The following is a 23,257-nucleotide window of genomic DNA, read 5'->3' as shown; positions in this document are numbered from 1 at the left end:
TCTAAACGTGGAGGGTAAAACTGGAGGACCTGGAGGGAAATCCACGCGACCACAGGGAGAACACGCAAACCCAAAATATACAGGTGTCGGGGTCGGGATCGAACCCACAACCTCCTGCATACTTGGCGAAGGAGATAACATCTGGCCGCGTACAAAGATCCCCCATAGCCTCAACAGACTGTTGGGGCAAGTGCTGTTAGCGAGCACCGATGAAGGCCCTGCGGCAGGGCACACGAGGGGGTGGATGGTCAGAACTATGCCCTATATGGTCCATATTATATATTATATATGATATAATCTATGGACCATTCAGTAAAGCACCACAGTCCACGCTCCTTCAACGGTGGATGAGGAACAACAGAACGACGCGAACTCCCACTCCTGAAGGCCAGCAGCAGAACTCCACATTGGCGTCTCGCTCTTGAGCACCATCGCACATCGCCACGCGCAATAACAGAGTCGTCTGTTGGGGAATACTCGTCTATGGTAGTCTATGGGCAATGTTAAGTCTATGGGCAATGTTAAGTCTATGGGCAATGTTAAGTCTATGGGCAATGTTAAGTCTATGGGCAATGTTAAGTCTATGGGCAATGTTAAGTCTATGGGCAATGTTAAGTCTACGGGCAATGTTAAGTCTATGGGCAATGTTAAGTCTATGGGCAATGTTAAGTCTACGGACAATGTTAAGTCTACGGGCAATGTTAAGTCTATGGACAATGTTAAGTCTCTGGGCAATGTTAAGTCTATGGGCAATGTTAAGTCTACGGGCAATGTTAAGTCTACGGGCAATGTTAAGTCTACGGACAATGTTAAGTCTATGGACAATGTTAAGTCTATGGACAATGTTAAGTCTCTGGGCAATGTTAAGTCTATGGACAATGTTAAGTCTATGGACAATGTTAAGTCTATGGACAATGTTAAGTCTATGGACAATGTTAAGTCTCTGGGCAATGTTAAGTCTATGGGCAATGTTAAGTCTCTGGGCAATGTTAAGTCTATGGACAATGTTAAGTCTATGGACAATGTTAAGTCTATGGACAATGTTAAGTCTACGGACAATGTTAAGTCTACGGACAATGTTAAGTCTACGGACAATGTTAAGTCTACGGACAATGTTAAGTCTATGGACAATGTTAAGTCTATGGACAATGTTAAGTCTACGGGCAATGTTAAGTCTATGGACAATGTTAAGTCTATGGGCAATGTTAAGTCTACGGGCAATGTTAAGTCTACGGGCAATGTTAAGTCTATGGACAATGTTAAGTCTCTGGGCAATGTTAAGTCTATGGGCAATGTTAAGTCTACGGGCAATGTTAAGTCTACGGGCAATGTTAAGTCTACGGACAATGTTAAGTCTATGGACAATGTTAAGTCTATGGACAATGTTAAGTCTCTGGGCAATGTTAAGTCTATGGACAATGTTAAGTCTATGGACAATGTTAAGTCTATGGACAATGTTAAGTCTATGGACAATGTTAAGTCTCTGGGCAATGTTAAGTCTATGGGCAATGTTAAGTCTCTGGGCAATGTTAAGTCTATGGACAATGTTAAGTCTATGGACAATGTTAAGTCTATGGACAATGTTAAGTCTACGGACAATGTTAAGTCTACGGACAATGTTAAGTCTACGGACAATGTTAAGTCTACGGACAATGTTAAGTCTATGGACAATGTTAAGTCTATGGACAATGTTAAGTCTATGGACAATGTTAAGTCTATGGACAATGTTAAGTCTACGGACAATGTTAAGTCTACGGACAATGTTAAGTCTATGGACAATGTTAAGTCTACGGACAATGTTAAGTCTACGGGCAATGTTAAGTCTATGGGCAATGTTAAGTCTATGGACAATGTTAAGTCTATGGACAATGTTAAGTCTATGGACAATGTTAAGTCTATGGGCAATGTTAAGTCTACGGGCAATGTTAAGTCTACGGGCAATGTTAAGTCTACGGGCAATGTTAAGTCTATGGACAATGTTAAGTCTATGGACAATGTTAAGTCTATGGACAATGTTAAGTCTATGGACAATGTTAAGTCTATGGACAATGTTAAGTCTATGGACAATGTTAAGTCTATGGACAATGTTAAGTCTATGGACAATGTTAAGTCTATGGGCAATGTTAAGTCTACGGGCAATGTTAAGTCTATGGACAATGTTAAGTCTATGGACAATGTTAAGTCTATGGACAATGTTAAGTCTATGGGCAATGTTAAGTCTATGGACAATGTTAAGTCTATGGACAATGTTAAGTCTATGGACAATGTTAAGTCTACGGGCAATGTTAAGTCTACGGGCAATGTTAAGTCTATGGACAATGTTAAGTCTATGGACAATGTTAAGTCTATGGACAATGTTAAGTCTATGGACAATGTTAAGTCTACGGGCAATGTTAAGTCTACGGGCAATGTTAAGTCTATGGACAATGTTAAGTCTACGGACAATGTTAAGTCTACGGACAATGTTAAGTCTATGGACAATGTTAAGTCTATGGGCAATGTTAAGTCTATGGACAATGTTAAGTCTATGGACAATGTTAAGTCTACGGGCAATGTTAAGTCTACGGGCAATGTTAAGTCTATGGACAATGTTAAGTCTATGGGCAATGTTAAGTCTACGGGCAATGTTAAGTCTATGGACAATGTTAAGTCTACGGGCAATGTTAAGTCTACGGGCAATGTTAAGTCTATGGACAATGTTAAGTCTACGGGCAATGTTAAGTCTACGGACAATGTTAAGTCTATGGACAATGTTAAGTCTATGGGCAATGTTAAGTCTATGGACAATGTTAAGTCTATGGACAATGTTAAGTCTATGGACAATGTTAAGTCTATGGACAATGTTAAGTCTATGGACAATGTTAAGTCTACGGACAATGTTAAGTCTATGGACAATGTTAAGTCTATGGGCAATGTTAAGTCTATGGGCAATGTTAAGTCTATGGACAATGTTAAGTCTACGGACAATGTTAAGTCTATGGACAATGTTAAGTCTATGGACAATGTTAAGTCTATGGGCAATGTTAAGTCTATGGACAATGTTAAGTCTATGGGCAATGTTAAGTCTATGGACAATGTTAAGTCTATGGACAATGTTAAGTCTATGGACAATGTTAAGTCTACGGACAATGTTAAGTCTATGGACAATGTTAAGTCTATGGGCAATGTTAAGTCTATGGACAATGTTAAGTCTACGGGCAATGTTAAGTCTACGGACAATGTTAAGTCTATGGACAATGTTAAGTCTACGGGCAATGTTAAGTCTATGGGCAATGTTAAGTCTACGGGCAATGTTAAGTCTATGGGCAATGTTAAGTCTACGGACAATGTTAAGTCTATGGACAATGTTAAGTCTATGGACAATGTTAAGTCTACGGGCAATGTTAAGTCTACGGACAATGTTAAGTCTATGGACAATGTTAAGTCTACGGGCAATGTTAAGTCTATGGGCAATGTTAAGTCTACGGGCAATGTTAAGTCTATGGGCAATGTTAAGTCTACGGACAATGTTAAGTCTATGGACAATGTTAAGTCTATGGACAATGTTAAGTCTACGGGCAATGTTAAGTCTATGGGCAATGTTAAGTCTATGGGCAATGTTAAGTCTCTGGGCAATGTTAAGTCTACGGACAATGTTAAGTCTACGGGCAATGTTAAGTCTATGGACAATGTTAAGTCTACGGGCAATGTTAAGTCTATGGGCAATGTTAAGTCTCTGGGCAATGTTAAGTCTACGGACAATGTTAAGTCTATGGACAATGTTAAGTCTATGGACAATGTTAAGTCTACGGGCAATGTTAAGTCTATGGGCAATGTTAAGTCTCTGGGCAATGTTAAGTCTACGGACAATGTTAAGTCTACGGGCAATGTTAAGTCTACGGACAATGTTAAGTCTCTGGGCAATGTTAAGTCTACGGACAATGTTAAGTCTATGGACAATGTTAAGTCTACGGGCAATGTTAAGTCTACGGACAATGTTAAGTCTCTGGGCAATGTTAAGTCTACGGACAATGTTAAGTCTATGGACAATGTTAAGTCTACGGACAATGTTAAGTCTCTGGGCAATGTTAAGTCTACGGACAATGTTAAGTCTCTGGGCAATGTTAAGTCTACGGACAATGTTAAGTCTATGGGCAATGTTAAGTCTATGGGCAATGTTAAGTCTACGGGCAATGTTAAGTCTATGGACAATGTTAAGTCTACGGGCAATGTTAAGTCTACGGACAATGTTAAGTCTACGGGCAATGTTAAGTCTATGGGCAATGTTAAGTCTACGGGCAATGTTAAGTCTCTGGGCAATGTTAAGTCTACGGGCAATGTTAAGTCTACGGACAATGTTAAGTCTACGGGCAATGTTAAGTCTACGGACAATGTTAAGTCTCTGGGCAATGTTAAGTCTACGGACAATGTTAAGTCTATGGACAATGTTAAGTCTACGGACAATGTTAAGTCTCTGGGCAATGTTAAGTCTACGGACAATGTTAAGTCTCTGGGCAATGTTAAGTCTACGGACAATGTTAAGTCTATGGGCAATGTTAAGTCTATGGGCAATGTTAAGTCTACGGGCAATGTTAAGTCTATGGACAATGTTAAGTCTACGGGCAATGTTAAGTCTACGGGCAATGTTAAGTCTACGGGCAATGTTAAGTCTATGGACAATGTTAAGTCTATGGGCAATGTTAAGTCTACGGGCAATGTTAAGTCTACGGGCAATGTTAAGTCTACGGACAATGTTAAGTCTCTGGGCAATGTTAAGTCTACGGACAATGTTAAGTCTACGGGCAATGTTAAGTCTATGGACAATGTTAAGTCTACGGGCAATGTTAAGTCTACGGGCAATGTTAAGTCTATGGACAATGTTAAGTCTACGGGCAATGTTAAGTCTATGGACAATGTTAAGTCTATGGACAATGTTAAGTCTACGGGCAATGTTAAGTCTACGGGCAATGTTAAGTCTACGGACAATGTTAAGTCTCTGGGCAATGTTAAGTCTACGGACAATGTTAAGTCTCTGGGCAATGTTAAGTCTACGGACAATGTTAAGTCTATGGGCAATGTTAAGTCTACGGGCAATGTTAAGTCTATGGACAATGTTAAGTCTACGGACAATGTTAAGTCTACGGACAATGTTAAGTCTACGGACAATGTTAAGTCTATGGACAATGTTAAGTCTCTGGGCAATGTTAAGTCTACGGACAATGTTAAGTCTATGGACAATGTTAAGTCTACGGGCAATGTTAAGTCTATGGACAATGTTAAGTCTATGGACAATGTTAAGTCTATGGACAATGTTAAGTCTCTGGGCAATGTTAAGTCTACGGACAATGTTAAGTCTATGGACAATGTTAAGTCTCTGGGCAATGTTAAGTCTACGGACAATGTTAAGTCTATGGACAATGTTAAGTCTACGGGCAATGTTAAGTCTATGGGCAATGTTAAGTCTATGGACAATGTTAAGTCTATGGGCAATGTTAAGTCTACGGGCAATGTTAAGTCTCTGGGCAATGTTAAGTCTCTGGGCAATGTTAAGTCTATGGACAATGTTAAGTCTCTGGACAATGTTAAGTCTACGGACAATGTTAAGTCTATGGACAATGTTAAGTCTACGGACAATGTTAAGTCTATGGACAATGTTAAGTCTCTGGGCAATGTTAAGTCTACGGACAATGTTAAGTCTATGGACAATGTTAAGTCTCTGGGCAATGTTAAGTCTACGGACAATGTTAAGTCTATGGACAATGTTAAGTCTCTGGGCAATGTTAAGTCTACGGACAATGTTAAGTCTATGGACAATGTTAAGTCTATGGACAATGTTAAGTCTATGGGCAATGTTAAGTCTATGGGCAATGTTAAGTCTATGGGCAATGTTAAGTCTATGGGCAATGTTAAGTCTATGGGCAATGTTAAGTCTATGGGCAATGTTAAGTCTACGGGCAATGTTAAGTCTACGGACAATGTTAAGTCTACGGGCAATGTTAAGTCTATGGGCAATGTTAAGTCTATGGGCAATGTTAAGTCTATGGGCAATGTTAAGTCTATGGGCAATGTTAAGTCTATGGACAATGTTAAGTCTACGGACAATGTTAAGTCTATGGACAATGTTAAGTCTATGGACAATGTTAAGTCTACGGGCAATGTTAAGTCTATGGACAATGTTAAGTCTATGGACAATGTTAAGTCTACGGACAATGTTAAGTCTATGGACAATGTTAAGTCTATGGACAATGTTAAGTCTATGGACAATGTTAAGTCTATGGACAATGTTAAGTCTATGGACAATGTTAAGTCTATGGACAATGTTAAGTCTATGGGCAATGTTAAGTCTATGGGCAATGTTAAGTCTATGGGCAATGTTAAGTCTACGGACAATGTTAAGTCTACGGGCAATGTTAAGTCTACGGACAATGTTAAGTCTACGGGCAATGTTAAGTCTATGGGCAATGTTAAGTCTATGGGCAATGTTAAGTCTATGGGCAATGTTAAGTCTATGGGCAATGTTAAGTCTATGGACAATGTTAAGTCTACGGACAATGTTAAGTCTATGGACAATGTTAAGTCTATGGACAATGTTAAGTCTACGGGCAATGTTAAGTCTATGGGCAATGTTAAGTCTATGGGCAATGTTAAGTCTATGGGCAATGTTAAGTCTATGGACAATGTTAAGTCTACGGACAATGTTAAGTCTATGGACAATGTTAAGTCTATGGACAATGTTAAGTCTATGGACAATGTTAAGTCTATGGACAATGTTAAGTCTATGGGCAATGTTAAGTCTATGGGCAATGTTAAGTCTATGGGCAATGTTAAGTCTATGGGCAATGTTAAGTCTATGGGCAATGTTAAGTCTATGGGCAATGTTAAGTCTCTGGGCAATGTTAAGTCTACGGACAATGTTAAGTCTATGGACAATGTTAAGTCTATGGACAATGTTAAGTCTACGGACAATGTTAAGTCTACGGGCAATGTTAAGTCTATGGGCAATGTTAAGTCTACGGACAATGTTAAGTCTATGGACAATGTTAGGTCTACGGGCAATGTTAAGTCTACGGACAATGTTAAGTCTATGGGCAATGTTAAGTCTATGGACAATGTTAGGTCTACGGGCAATGTTAAGTCTACGGACAATGTTAAGTCTACGGGCAATGTTAAGTCTATGGACAATGTTAAGTCTACGGACAATGTTAAGTCTATGGACAATGTTAGGTCTACGGGCAATGTTAAGTCTACGGACAATGTTAAGTCTATGGGCAATGTTAAGTCTATGGGCAATGTTAAGTCTATGGGCAATGTTAAGTCTATGGGCAATGTTAAGTCTATGGACAATGTTAGGTCTATGGGCAATGTTAAGTCTATGGGCAATGCTAAGTCTATGGACAATGTTAAGTCTATGGGCAATGTTAAGTCTATGGGCAATGTTAAGTCTATGGGCAATGTTAAGTCTATGGGCAATGCTAAGTCTATGGACAATGTTAAGTCTATGGGCAATGTTAAGTCTATGGACAATGTTAGGTCTACGGGCAATGTTAAGTCTACGGACAATGTTAAGTCTATGGGCAATGTTAAGTCTATGGGCAATGTTAAGTCTATGGGCAATGTTAAGTCTACGGACAATGCTAAGTCTATGGACAATGTTAAGTCTACGGGCAATGTTAAGTCTATGGGCAATGTTAAGTCTACGGACAATGTTAAGTCTATGGGCAATGTTAAGTCTATGGACAATGTTAAGTCTATGGACAATGTTAAGTCTATGGACAATGTTAAGTCTATGGGCAATGTTAAGTCTACGGGCAATGCAAGTCTATGGGCAATGTTAAGTCTACGGACAATGTTAAGTCTATGGACAATGTTAAGTCTACGGACAATGTTAAGTCTATGGGCAATGTTAAGTCTATGGACAATGTTAAGTCTATGGACAATGTTAAGTCTATGGGCAATGTTAAGTCTATGGACAATGTTAAGTCTATGGACAATGTTAAGTCTATGGACAATGTTAAGTCTATGGGCAATGTTAAGTCTATGGACAATGTTAAGTCTATGGGCAATGTTAAGTCTATGGACAATGTTAAGTCTACGGGCAATGTTAAGTCTATGGGCAATGTTAAGTCTATGGACAATGTTAAGTCTATGGACAATGTTAAGTCTATGGGCAATGTTAAGTCTATGGACAATGTTAAGTCTATGGGCAATGTTAAGTCTATGGACAATGTTAAGTCTATGGACAATGTTAAGTCTATGGGCAATGTTAAGTCTATGGACAATGTTAAGTCTATGGACAATGTTAAGTCTACGGGCAATGTTAAGTCTATGGACAATGTTAAGTCTATGGACAATGTTAAGTCTATGGACAATGTTAAGTCTATGGGCAATGTTAAGTCTATGGACAATGTTAAGTCTATGGACAATGTTAAGTCTATGGACAATGTTAAGTCTATGGACAATGTTAAGTCTATGGACAATGTTAAGTCTATGGGCAATGTTAAGTCTATGGACAATGTTAAGTCTATGGGCAATGTTAAGTCTATGGACAATGTTAAGTCTATGGACAATGTTAAGTCTATGGGCAATGTTAAGTCTACGGGCAATGCAAGTCTATGGGCAATGTTAAGTCTATGGACAATGTTAAGTCTATGGACAATGTTAAGTCTATGGACAATGTTAAGTCTATGGGCAATGTTAAGTCTACGGGCAATGCAAGTCTATGGGCAATGTTAAGTCTATGGACAATGTTAAGTCTACGGGCAATGTTAAGTCTATGGACAATGTTAAGTCTATGGGCAATGTTAAGTCTCTGGGCAATGTTAAGTCTATGGGCAATGTTAAGTCTATGGACAATGTTAAGTCTATGGGCAATGTTAAGTCTACGGACAATGTTAAGTCTATGGGCAATGTTAAGTCTATGGGCAATGTTAAGTCTATGGGCAATGTTAAGTCTACGGGCAATGTTAAGTCTATGGACAATGTTAAGTCTATGGGCAATGTTAAGTCTCTGGGCAATGTTAAGTCTATGGGCAATGTTAAGTCTATGGACAATGTTAAGTCTCTGGGCAATGTTAAGTCTACGGACAATGTTAAGTCTATGGACAATGTTAAGTCTCTGGGCAATGTTAAGTCTACGGACAATGTTAAGTCTATGGACAATGTTAAGTCTATGGGCAATGTTAAGTCTATGGGCAATGTTAAGTCTACGGGCAATGCAAGTCTATGGACAATGTTAAGTCTACGGGCAATGCAAGTCTATGGACAATGTTAAGTCTATGGACAATGTTAAGTCTATGGACAATGTTAAGTCTATGGGCAATGTTAAGTCTATGGACAATGTTAAGTCTATGGGCAATGTTAAGTCTACGGGCAATGTTAAGTCTATGGGCAATGTTAAGTCTATGGGCAATGTTAAGTCTATGGGCAATGTTAAGTCTACGGGCAATGTTAAGTCTATGGGCAATGTTAAGTCTATGGACAATGTTAAGTCTATGGGCAATGTTAAGTCTACGGGCAATGTTAAGTCTATGGGCAATGTTAAGTCTATGGACAATGTTAAGTCTATGGGCAATGTTAAGTCTACGGGCAATGTTAAGTCTATGGGCAATGTTAATTGATGAGCGATGTCAAGTCTCTTGAATAGAATAGAACACGCCCACACCATACACACACGGCGGCTACACGGTGCCACTGGGGGAGGGGGCTCTCACCGAATGCCAACGCGAGAGTTGATGTACTCGGCACTCAGCACCTCCGTCCTGTACGGCAGCTCCTGTCAGCAGACAAAGATCCCCCGTAAAGCCTCAACAGACTGTTTGGGGGCAAGTGCTGTTAGCGAGCAGCACCTATGAAGTCCGGCACGGCGCACGAGGGGGCGGGTGGCCAGCACCACGCCCGGCCGCCTTTGTCTCCCCAGTGGCGATGTTTACTACACACCGCACCAGGTACTCATTTTAGGCTGAGTCGACCTAGGGGAGGCCAAGGACCGGTTCAGATATTGCTCACCGGTGTTGGCCGTGAGCGAGAATCTAACTCGGGTCGCCGAGTTCATAGCGCAGCGCGCTAAATGCCACACCACCGCTCCCCACTATGCATAGACACAAAGACAAAGATACCCCCCTGTATAGCCTTAACAGACCGTTGGGGCAAGGGCTGTTAGCGCATACACGCGCACGCAATCGCACTCGCAGCAAGCCCTCTGCTGGCCCGTGTCCATCATCGTCCTTCGCCAATCCACTGCCGGATGAAGGCCTCCCGAAGGCCGACGGTGTCTCTCGCGATCGTGCAGCGCGACGACGGGAGGCCCGTTGCTCACGAGCGAGAGGAAGGGAGCGGGAGGGGTGGGGGGTGTACGCACCGGGAACAGGGTCGTCTGTCCGTCGGGGCTCACCACCTCCACCGCCTCCACCCTGCAGGGAGAGGCCGGCGTCACAACAGCGGCGGCGACGACACCGCCGGTGCTCGCCGCGGCCTTTCACGACGCGCGCGTAAACATCGCTCACGGTGGACGCTGTTAAACATCAGTTTAACCGTGCTCATCGGAGGTGCGGGGGAAGGACAACGAACTACAAAGCACAAAAAGCAGTTCTCATATCGGAAGAGCGTTCCAGACGGCCGCAGAGAATAGCGTGCACACACAGACAATGAAGGGCGATTGAATGTACAGATTTTTAGCAAGATGACGTTTCGTCCCCCCCCCCAAGGAGTTACTGAACGAATGCGAATAATGTTTACTTGTGAAGCATTCTGTGACGATCTTACGGTGAAGGGTGCGACATTAAATAACGTTCGATTCATCGACTGCACAGTTGCTCGACTGGTGCGGTGGCCAGTGATGGGTCAATATTTGTTTGCAGGAGGCCGTTTGAAAGCGGTCACGGGCTCAAGGCACCACTCCACAACCTGCTTTGGGCTATCCCGGGGGGGGGAGGGGTGGATCGTCAACCAAAACAACAACAAGAGACATTTTTCTCGAATTCGGTTAAAAATAAAACCCCGCAAATATTTCAAGGGCCGCAATGCCACGCGGTGGATACGAGACAGTGGCGAGTCCTTAACAAGTAACGGTGACGAGGCGGCCCTTGAAGAGCAGCGCGCGGCTCCGGAGATGCAGGTTGCCCACCCCTGCCCATGGTGAACTGGACTATCATGGTGAACTGGACTCCCATGGTAAACTGGACTTCCATGATGAACTGGACTTCCATGGTGAACTGGACTTCCATGGTAAACTGGACTTCCATGGTGAACTGGACTTCCATGGTAAACTGGACTTCCATGGTGAACTGGACTATCATGGTGAACTGGACTCCCATGGTGAATTGGACTTCCATGGTAAACTGGACTCCCATGGTAAACTGGACTCCCATGGTAAACTGGACTGCCATGATAAACTGGACTCCCATGGTAAACTGGACTCCCATGGTAAACTGGACTCTCATGGTAAACTGGACTGCCATGGTGAACTGGACTTCCATGGTAAACTGGACTCCCATGGTAAACTGGACTTCCATGGTGAACTGGACTATCATGGTGAACTGGACTCCCATGGTGAATTGGACTTCCATGGTAAACTGGACTTCCATGGTGAACTGGACTTCCATGGTGAACTGGACTTCCATGGTGAACTGGACTTCCATGGTAAACTGGACTCCCATGGTAAACTGGACTCCCATGGTAAACTGGACTATCATGGTGAACTGGACTCCCATGGTGAACTGGACTTCCATGGTGAACTGGACTTCAACGGTCAGGGGTCGGCAAGCAAAGTAACAAGAAGAGACATTTATTTTGAATTTCAAGAAGAGCCGCAGGTTGCCGACCCCCTGGGCGAGCCGTACGACGGTAACCAACGGTCTCCCCGGTCACTCGCAGAGCCCCGCCGCTCCACGGAACGAGAGGCGGCAGGGCCTCTCTCTCTCTCGGGCAGGGGCTTTGGTCGCCGTAGTCGTCCGGGCCGAGCGGCGACTACTCACGTGAAGGGCTCCGCGCAGTACTCGCTGAACATGGCCACCAGCGTGTCGAGCACGACCTTGGCCTAGGGCGGGCAAGGGCAGCAGCAGCAGCAGCACGCGGTGAACGCTTCTCCACGGGGACGGCGCCGCTGGCGGCTAACAGCTGTGACGACCGCGCTACCGATTTATCGGTTCAGTTGCTATGTGTGTAGTGTGTGTGAGTGTTGGTGTAGTGTGTGTTGGTGTAGTGTGTGTGAGTGTTGGTGTAGTGTGTAGTGTGTGTGAGTGTTGGTGTAGTGTGTGTGAGTGTTGGTGTAGTGTGTGAGTGTTGGTGTAGTGTGTGTGTAGTGTGTGTGTTGGTGTAGTGTGTAGTGTGTGTGAGTGTTGGTGTAGTGTGTGTGTTGGTGTAGTGTGTGTGAGTGTTGGTGTAGTGTGTGTGTGAGTGTTGGTGTAGTGTGTGAGTGTTGGTGTAGTGTGTAGTGTGTGTGAGTGTTGGTGTAGTGTGTGTGTTGGTGTAGTGTTGGTGTAGTGTGTGAGTGTTGGTGTAGTGTGTGTGAGTGTTGGTGTAGTGTGTGAGAGTGTGAGTGTTGGTGTAGTGTGTGTGAGTGTTGGTGTAGTGTGTGAGTGTTGGTGTAGTGTGTGTGTAGTGTGTGTGTTGGTGTAGTGTGTGTGAGTGTTGGTGTAGTGTGTGAGTGTTGGTGTAGTGTGTGTGTGTTGGTGTAGTGTGTGTGTGAGTGTTGGTGTAGTGTGTGTGAGTGTTGGTGTAGTGTGTGAGTGTTGGTGTAGTGTGAGTGTTGGTGTAGTGTGTGTGAGTGTTGATGTAGTGTGTGAGTGTTGGTGTAGTGTGTGTGTCGTGTGTGTTGGTGTAGTGTGTGTGTGAGTGTTGGTGTAGTGTATGTGTGAGTGTTGGTGGACTAAATAGTGACGGAGCAGCGGATGCGGGCCCATGTCCTTGACACCAGGACCTACCGTGGAGCTGATCTGCCCTCTGACCATCGACTAGTCATCTGTAAGATGCGCTTGCCATTCTTCCACTCCGGTGGTGGGTGTACACCCAGGACCCCATTCAAACCCAAGGTGGCCTGGTCTCAGCTAGCTGATGAAAGTTGCAAGCGAGAATTTCACCATCGCTTGCGGCTGGGGTTGGCATCGTCCCCCACTCCTCCTGATGTCGAGGGTGTGAGTGTTGGTTTAGTGTTGGTGTAGTGTGTGAGTGTTGGTGCAGTGTGTGTGAGTGTTAGTGTCGTGTGTGCGTGTGTGGGTTATAGTGTGGTGAGCGATAGTGCAGCGGTTAGCGCGCTGCGCTCCGAACCTGGCGTCCCGCGTTCGATTCCCGCTCACGGTCAACGCCAGTGACGATTATCTGAACCGGTCCTGGGCCTCCCGTATGTCGACTCAGTCTTAGATGAGTACCTGGTGCGGTGTGTAGTAAACATCGCCCCTAGGGAGACAAAGGCGGCCAGGAATGGTGCTGGCCACCCACCCCCTCGTGTGCCGTGTCGGCCTTCACAGGTGCTCCTCACGAACACCCCAACATTCTGTTAAGGCTACAGAGGGCGTGATCTTTTGTCCGGCTGGAGTGAGCGTGAAACCGCCGGCTGTCACCTTGTAGGGGTCGGTGGCCGTGCACTCGACGAAGATGTTCCTCGTCGACAGCGTGATCTTCGAGTGGTTCCCTGCACAAGCGAGCCGAGCGCACGGAACGACGCAAACCCAGCGGGGAGAACGAGCCACAGAGAGACCGATCAGCGACCGCCATGAGTCAAGACGATTCATCCCATGATGATGCTGGTTGTAATTACTGGTAAAACGTCGTACTCAAGATTGCAAATGTTGTGAATATACTCTCCAACACACCGGTGTTGCTGTACTAGTAACGAATTGGCACGTTCTGTTTACGTGACACACCTTACTAACTGGCTGTGTCGGGTGGTGCCGGGTTCAACGACACATTTATATTTACGCGATCTAATCCAAAAACGCTGTAATATGGAAGGTGGGGCTGTTAAGACGCCCAAACCCAGTGGCGTGGCCGTGGTTCACGCGGGCCCTGCTGTTAGGAATTAAATGCGCCCCCCCCCTCCTATCACTGCCCCCCCCCTCTCCTACCTGGCGTCTCCGCGTTTGACTCATGCGAGCGGCACTCCCTAACGGCGTACTCTCGGCATCGTCACGCGAGCAGGCCATGTGACGCACACCGACCAATAACAGAGCCGCCTCACCGCAGGCATTGACGCTGCCGCCCCTGGCCGAGTCTCGGCCATCTGCCGTGCGGCCGAGGCAGACGCCACCATTGCCTACGCGGCCTCAAGCCGGCCCTGCCAGGGCCCTCCCATCCAGCTGCCAGCACTTGCCCCAACTCCCCCCACCCCCACCCCAAACTCCCCCCCCACCACCTTCCTACCCTTCTTGTGTAACCTGGCACCAGAGCCCCTCCGGCACATTGGGAATCCCAAGTGCAGTTACACCGCCTGCACACCCTACGGCCGCGTTCTTCGTTGCAAGGCCCACGGGGCCACTGGCGGCTCCTGGTGGCCTTTAGTGCGGCACCTGATGTACAACCCCCCGACAATACACAAAGAGTGAAAACACCCCCCCATCATCATCATCATCGTGCTGTCTGACCCCCATGGTTTCAAATGTGAGGCGGCCCCTCACACCGACGATGTCTTATCGCCAAAAGTGCAAGCAAGTGAAGAACGCTGCCCTACGGCAACGCCACGGCGCCTACCGTTGATGATGGGCGGCATGGACAGCACGACTCCGTGAGCGTCCATGATGACGGGGTACAGGGGGCGGCCGTCCAGGATGTGCAGGTAGTGACGGAGGTGGCTGTCGGTCTGCGGAGTAGACACGACCGCTCCGTGAGCCAGGGGGTTCAACTCGGAGGGGCGGAGATCCTCTGGCTCGCGGGCAGAACGCGACCCACGACTTGAGTTTCGCCACGGCCGTGCAATCGTCGCCTCACCCATCGGCTAACGGAGGGGAATGTTTCTGACCGTAGGAACACCGGGTACGGTGGGCGTGGGCGACAATTGCAGCGATCGCGACGGGAGCGCTGGCTGACCCGGTCGAGGTCCATGAGCTCGTGTGGGTATGATTACCCCATGAGTAACCCAACCGGTAACGGATACACATTGTAGTTGATATGCACACATGAACTCGCCCCCCCCATCTGGCCTTCGCACCCGATTGGCTCACAAGTGATGGCATCTCTCCCTCTATTTAAGACCGAAACAGGAGGATTTCTCCACAACTCTGGCTGTCGCCTGATGATGCTGCTTGTTGTTGTAATTACTGGTGAAACATTACGGTACTCGGTTTGTAAATGTTGTAGAGGGTTTTACTCTCCAAAACACAACTGGTTAGTGCCGTACTAGTAACGAATCTTACTGATTAGCCGTGTCGGGTGGCGGCGGGTTTAACGACACATTTATATTCACGCGATCTAACCTACAACAACAACAACATATCTGCCGCGAAACCCTTCTACGTGTTAAACTGGTCTGGGCACGGTGCGCGTGAACGAACGAGCGAGCGGGCGAACGAGCGAGCGGGCGTGTGCGACGATTGCAGCGATGGCTGCGGGAGCGCCGGCTGACCCGGTAGAGCTCCATGAGTTCGCAGGCCGTGTGCTCGCGGCTGCCGTTGAGCGGCGTGAACTTGATCTCGGCCGGGGGTCTCGCCGTGTACACGAATGGGCCCGACACCGTGTCCAGGTCGTGCGTGCCGATCGCCACCAGCGTGCGCTTCCTGGTGCACACCGAACACCGCCGTCATCATCATCGACATCACCACCGCCATCACCATCGTTACCATCACCACCACCATCTCCCATGGCCACAAGCATCGTCATCATCATCACCACCACAATCACCACCACCATCACCATCGTAACCACCACCAACATCATAACCACCACTATCGTGTATCACACCACCATCGTCATCATCATCAACATCACCACCACCATCAACCCTATAACCATCATCACCACCACCAACATCATTCCTACCACCATCATCCATCGCCACAGCCATCATCATGGCCAATGGTCCAAGAAACCTCCACCACCATTACCACAATCGTCACCACCACCATCACCATTTGGCACAGCCATCACGACTAGAACCTAACAAACCAAAGGCTATTTGCCGTGCTTAACGATGACCAATCTGGCTCGGGGCCAAGCAGGGCCAGGCGCGCGGCTAACGATGCGTTCAATGCACCTGGCGGCAGTCAGGTGCACTAACCACACGGCTCGCGACGCCGGTTTGTACACTGTGAAGGGCGCGGTGAGTAAACTGCTAGGGGCGTCTCAACGCAGCATGGCGTACGGGCTCCGGCACAACTCGGATGTGCCAGTGGAAAATGTCATGAGCCTGCCTCTAAGAGACACGGCGATTTACACCGGGTCCAGCGGTCCAACGTGGTCGGCATGCGCCAGGCCACCCTCCCCCTGCCGGCTCTCCGTCAAATCTCCCCGGCTCTTCAGAGCCCGTCGCCTGGGACGCTCCGGTGCAGTTGCACCGCCTGCGTCCCGGGCGGTCTCCCCGCGCACCGGCACACGTTCTGGTGCAGCTTCTCCTGCAGCTCGATGAAGCTGTCGTAGCGCTCCTTGTCCAGAGAGATGTTCCTCAGCACCGCGGCCACGGCGTACGGGCGCACGGACGCCGTCTATCGCGTACACACGCGGCACGGACACGTCCAATACGGACACGTCCAACACGGGGCACGGACACGTCCAACACGGACACGTCCAACACGGGGCACGGACACGTTACACACGCGGCACGGACACGTCCAACATGGACACGTCCAACACGGAGCAGACATGGTACGTAGACGCCATCGAGGCAGCGCTCACACAGACACGTCTACCATGAAGCACACACGGACACGTATGTGTGTGTATGTTGACGTTGTTTCGCACCGTACGTAGCCAACCGTGCTAATCGGAGGTGCGGGGGAAGGACAACAAACTACCAAACACCAAAAGCAGTTCTAACGAAGTGAGTTTGTCAATCTAGATGATGATGATGATTTTAAAGAGTGCACACAGCTCCCAGTGGCTTCCTCATATCGGAAAGAAGAGCGTTCCAGACGGCCGCAGAAGCGCATTTGAAAGCGCCGCACAATGTGGTGAACGCCGTCTTTGTTCGATGGTTAGCTATAAAAGCCGCTGCGAGGATGACCGGAGTTTGCGCGATGGTTTATGCTCCTTGACGAGACACGTCTAAACACACAGCGCACTGGCACGCCTAATATGACACAATTTGGAATTATACAGCACAAAGCACTTTGTGTGAGTGCAGTGACGTTAATGGCGGCGGCCGTGCGAACGCGATGTCTGCGGTAATGCCGATGTCGTGCGTGCCGTGACGTGGGAGTGTGTGTGTGTGGCAACGCACCTCTGGTGAGATGACCAGACGCTGCATCTTGCCATCGGCTGGCTCCACGCGGCGATACACCGGTGCCTCACACCTGTGAGCGAAGCCATAGGCAAACCATACAACCCCCTTCCTTACGGGGGGCCGGATATGACTGCCAAACACTGCTGGGCGGGCAACCGCACGTGATCGCATCGCTTCGTGGCTTGCGGGAGTGAGAGAAGCGAGCGAGAGCTCCGCTACAGTGGGACGTCGTGGTGGTGCCGGGTCGGGAAATATCTCCCTGCGGTGCCCGATCAGAGCAGCTAAGATGGCCGCAGTGACGGATACATCTCGGGCCCACTGCGAAGCGGAAGGCCTCGTGTGGCCATGGGCCGGAGGTTCCCCACCAATGCCCTACACCCTGCACACACACACACACTCCCTACACCCTGCACACACACACACACACTCCCTACACCCTGCACACACACACACACACACGCTCCATACACCCTGCACACACACACGCTCCATACACCCTGCACACACACACGCACTCCCTACACCCTGCACACACACACACACTCCCTACACCCTGCACACACACACACGCTCCATACACCCTGCACACACACACGCTCCATACACCCTGCACACACACACGCACTCCCTACACCCTGCACACACACACGCATGCTCCCTACACCCTGCACACACACACACGCTCCATACACCCTGCACACACACACACTCCCTACACCCTGCACACACACACGCTCCATACACCCTGTACACACACACGCTCCCTACACCCTGCACACACACACGCTCCCTACACCCTGCACACACACACGCACTCCCTACACCCTGCACACACACACGCATGCTCCCTACACCCTGCACACACACGCATGCTCCCTACACCCTGCACACACACACGCTCCATACACCCTGCACACACACACACTCCCTACACCCTGCACACACACACGCTCCATACACCCTGCACACACACACACTCCCTACACCCTGCACACACACACACACACTCCCTACACCCTGCACACACACACACGCTCCCTACACCCTGCACACACACACGCTCCATACACCCTGCACACACACACACTCCCTACACCCTGCACACACACACACGCTCCATACACCCTGCACACACACACACTCCCTACACCCTGCACACACACACTCCCTACACCCTGCACACACACACACACACTCCCTACACCCTGCACACACACCCTGCACACACACACACACACACGCCCTACACCCTGCACAGAGACAAAGATCCCTCCCCTATAGCCTGAACAAACTGCTGGGGCAAGTGCTGTGAGCGAGGAGCACCTATGAAGGCCGGTACTGCACGCGGGGGGCCAGCACAACGCCCGGCCGCCTTTGTCTCTCCAGTGGCGATGTTTACACACCGCACCGGGAACTCATTTGAGGCTGATTCGACCTCGGGGAAGCCCATGAGCATGTCGCCGGGTTCAGAGCGCAGCGCGCTAACCTGTGCGCCACCGCTCCCTACACCCTGCACACACACACACTCCCTACACCCTGCACACACACACACACGCTCCCTACACCCTGCACACACACACACACGCTCCCTACACCCTGCACACACACACACACGCTCCCTACACCCTGCACACACACACACTCCCTACACCCTGCACACACACACACTCCCTACACCCTGCACACACACTCCCTACACCCTGCATGCACATTCCCTACACCCTACACCCTGCACACACACTCCCTACACCCTGCACACACACACACACACACGCTCCCTACACCCTGCACACACACACACTCCCTACACCCTGCATGCACACTCCCTACACCCTGCACACACACACACACACTCCCTACACCCTGCATGCACACTCCCTACACCCTACACCCTGCACACACACGCACACACTCCCTACACCCTGCACACACACTCCCTACACCCTGCACACACACACACTCCATACACCCTGCACACACACACTCCATACACCCTGCACACACACACACTCCATACACCCTGCACACACACACACTCCATACACCCTGCACACACACACACTCCCTACACCCTGCACACCCACACACTCCCTACACCCTGCACACACACACACTCCCTACACCCTGCACACACACACACTCCATACACCCTGCACACACACACACTCCATACACCCTGCACACACACACACTCCATACACCCTGCACACACACACACTCCATACACCCTGCACACACACACACTCCCTACACCTTGCACACACACACACACTCCCTACACCCTGCACACACACACTCCCTACACCCTGCACACACACACACTCCCTACACCCTGCACACACACACACACACACTCCCTACACCCTGCACACACACACACTCCCTACACCCTGCACACACACACTCCCTACACCCTGCAAACACACACACACACTCCCTACACCCTGCACACACACACACTGCCTACACCCTGCACACACACACACTCCCTACACCTTGCACATACACACACTCCCTACACCCTGCACACACACGCACTCCCTACACCTTGCACACACACTCCCTACACCTTGCACCTACACACACACTCCCTACACCTTGCACACACACACACTCCCTACACCTTGCACACACACACACACACTCCCTACACCCTACACCCTACACCCTGCACACACACACTCCCTACACCCTGCACACACACACACTCCCTACACCCTGCACACACACACACTCCCTACACCCTGCACACACACACTCCCTACACCTTGCACACACACACACTCCCTACACCTTGCACACACACACACTGCCTACACCCTGCACACACACACACTTCCTACACCTTGCACACACACACACACACTTCCTACACCCTGCACACACACACTCCCTACACCCTGCACACACACACTCCCTACACCCTGCACACACACACTCCCTACACCTTGCACACACACACACTCCCTACACCCTACACACACACACTCCCTACACCCTGCACACACACACACACTCCCTACACCTTGCACACACACACACTCCCTACACCCTACACCCTGCACACACACACTCCCTGCACACACACACACACACACACACTCCCTACACCTTGCACACACACACACACTCCCTACACCTTGCACACACACACACTCCCTACACCCTACACCCTGCACACACACACACACCCTACACCCTGCACACACACACACTCCCTACACCCTGCACACAAACACACACTCCCTACACCCTGCACACACACACACTGCCTACACCCTGCACACACACACTCCCTACACCTTGCACACACACACACACTCCCTACACCTTGCACACATACACACACTCCCTACACCCTGCACACACACACTGCCTACACCCTGCACACACACTCCCTACACCCTGCACATACACACACACACTCCCTACAACCTGCACACACACACACTCCCTACACCCTGCACACACACACTCCCTACACCCTGCACACACACACACTCCCTACACCCTGCACACACACACACACTCCCTACACCCTGCACACACACACACACACTCTCTACACCCTGCACACACACACACACTCCCTACACCCTGCACACACACACACTCCCTACACCCTGCACACACACACACACTCCCTACACCCTGCACACACACACACTCCCTACACCCTGCACACACACACACACACTCCCTACACCTTGCACACACACACACTCCCTACACCCTACACCCTGCACACACACACACACCCTACACCCTGCACACACACACACTCCCTACACCCTGCACACACACACACACACTCCCTACACCCTGCACACACACACACTGCCTACACCCTGCACACACACACTCCCTACACCTTGCACACACACACACACTCCCTACACCTTGCACACACACACACACTCCCTACACCCTGCACACACACACTGCCTACACCCTGCACACACACTCCCTACACCCTGCACATACACACACACACTCCCTACAACCTGCACACACACACACACACACACTCCCTACACCCTGCACACACACACACACTCCCTACACCCTGCACACACACACACTCCCTACACCCTGCACACACACACACACTCCCTACACCCTGCACACACACACACACACTCTCTACACCCTGCACACACACACACACTCCCTACACCCTGCACACACACACACTCCCTACACCCTGCACACACACACACACTCCCTACACCCTGCACACACACACACTCCCTACACCCTGCACACACACACACACACTCCCTACACCCTGCACACACACACTCCCTACACCCTGCACACACACACTCCCTACACCTTGCACACACACACACACTCCCTACACCCTGCACACACACACACTCCCTACACCCTGCACACACACACACACACTCCCTACACCTTGCACACACACTCCCTACACCTTGCACCTACACACACACTCCCTACACCTTGCACACACACACACTCCCTACACCTTGCACACACACACACACACTCCCTACACCCTACACCCTACACCCTGCACACACACACTCCCTACACCCTGCACACACACACACTCCCTACACCCTGCACACACACACACTCCCTACACCCTGCACACACACACTCCCTACACCTTGCACACACACACACTCCCTACACCTTGCACACACACACACTGCCTACACCCTGCACACACACACACTTCCTACACCTTGCACACACACACACACACTTCCTACACCCTGCACACACACACTCCCTACACCCTGCACACACACACTCCCTACACCCTGCACACACACACTCCCTACACCTTGCACACACACACACTCCCTACACCCTACACACACACACTCCCTACACCCTGCACACACACACACACTCCCTACACCTTGCACACACACACACTCCCTACACCCTACACCCTGCACACACACACTCCCTGCACACACACACACACACACACTCCCTACACCTTGCACACACACACACACTCCCTACACCTTGCACACACACACACTCCCTACACCCTACACCCTGCACACACACACACACCCTACACCCTGCACACACACACACTCCCTACACCCTGCACACAAACACACACTCCCTACACCCTGCACACACACACACTGCCTACACCCTGCACACACACACTCCCTACACCTTGCACACACACACACACTCCCTACACCTTGCACACATACACACACTCCCTACACCCTGCACACACACACTGCCTACACCCTGCACACACACTCCCTACACCCTGCACATACACACACACACTCCCTACAACCTGCACACACACACACTCCCTACACCCTGCACACACACACTCCCTACACCCTGCACACACACACACTCCCTACACCCTGCACACACACACACACTCCCTACACCCTGCACACACACACACACACTCTCTACACCCTGCACACACACACACACTCCCTACACCCTGCACACACACACACTCCCTACACCCTGCACACACACACACACTCCCTACACCCTGCACACACACACACTCCCTACACCCTGCACACACACACACACACTCCCTACACCTTGCACACACACACACTCCCTACACCCTACACCCTGCACACACACACACACCCTACACCCTGCACACACACACACTCCCTACACCCTGCACACACACACACACACTCCCTACACCCTGCACACACACACACTGCCTACACCCTGCACACACACACTCCCTACACCTTGCACACACACACACACTCCCTACACCTTGCACACACACACACACTCCCTACACCCTGCACACACACACTGCCTACACCCTGCACACACACTCCCTACACCCTGCACATACACACACACACTCCCTACAACCTGCACACACACACACACACACTCCCTACACCCTGCACA

General features: G+C 49.4%; 1 protein-coding gene across 1 annotated transcript in view; it reads right to left on the bottom strand.

Moving 5' to 3' along the window:
* FARSB (phenylalanyl-tRNA synthetase subunit beta) overlaps positions 1-23,257 on the bottom strand; it is a 31,521-nt gene that overhangs the window by 5,642 nt on the left and 2,622 nt on the right. Inside the window, exons 4-11 of the mRNA XM_078873358.1 lie at positions 17,342-17,414; positions 16,492-16,607; positions 15,533-15,683; positions 14,662-14,770; positions 13,536-13,606; positions 11,952-12,013; positions 10,337-10,388; positions 9,690-9,751 (exon numbers count right to left, since the gene is read on the bottom strand). Coding sequence (XP_078729484.1) covers positions 9,690-9,751; positions 10,337-10,388; positions 11,952-12,013; positions 13,536-13,606; positions 14,662-14,770; positions 15,533-15,683; positions 16,492-16,607; positions 17,342-17,414 — 696 coding nt within the window. The remainder of the gene's footprint in view (positions 1-9,689; positions 9,752-10,336; positions 10,389-11,951; positions 12,014-13,535; positions 13,607-14,661; positions 14,771-15,532; positions 15,684-16,491; positions 16,608-17,341; positions 17,415-23,257) is intronic.

The sequence above is a fragment of the Lampetra fluviatilis genome, chromosome 36 (genome assembly GCF_964198595.1).
Source record: "Lampetra fluviatilis chromosome 36, kcLamFluv1.1, whole genome shotgun sequence".
NCBI classification, from domain to species: domain Eukaryota; kingdom Metazoa; phylum Chordata; class Hyperoartia; order Petromyzontiformes; family Petromyzontidae; genus Lampetra; species Lampetra fluviatilis.
Note: the sequence above shows the minus strand (reverse complement) of the source record. Positions and strands in the feature narration are given on the sequence as shown.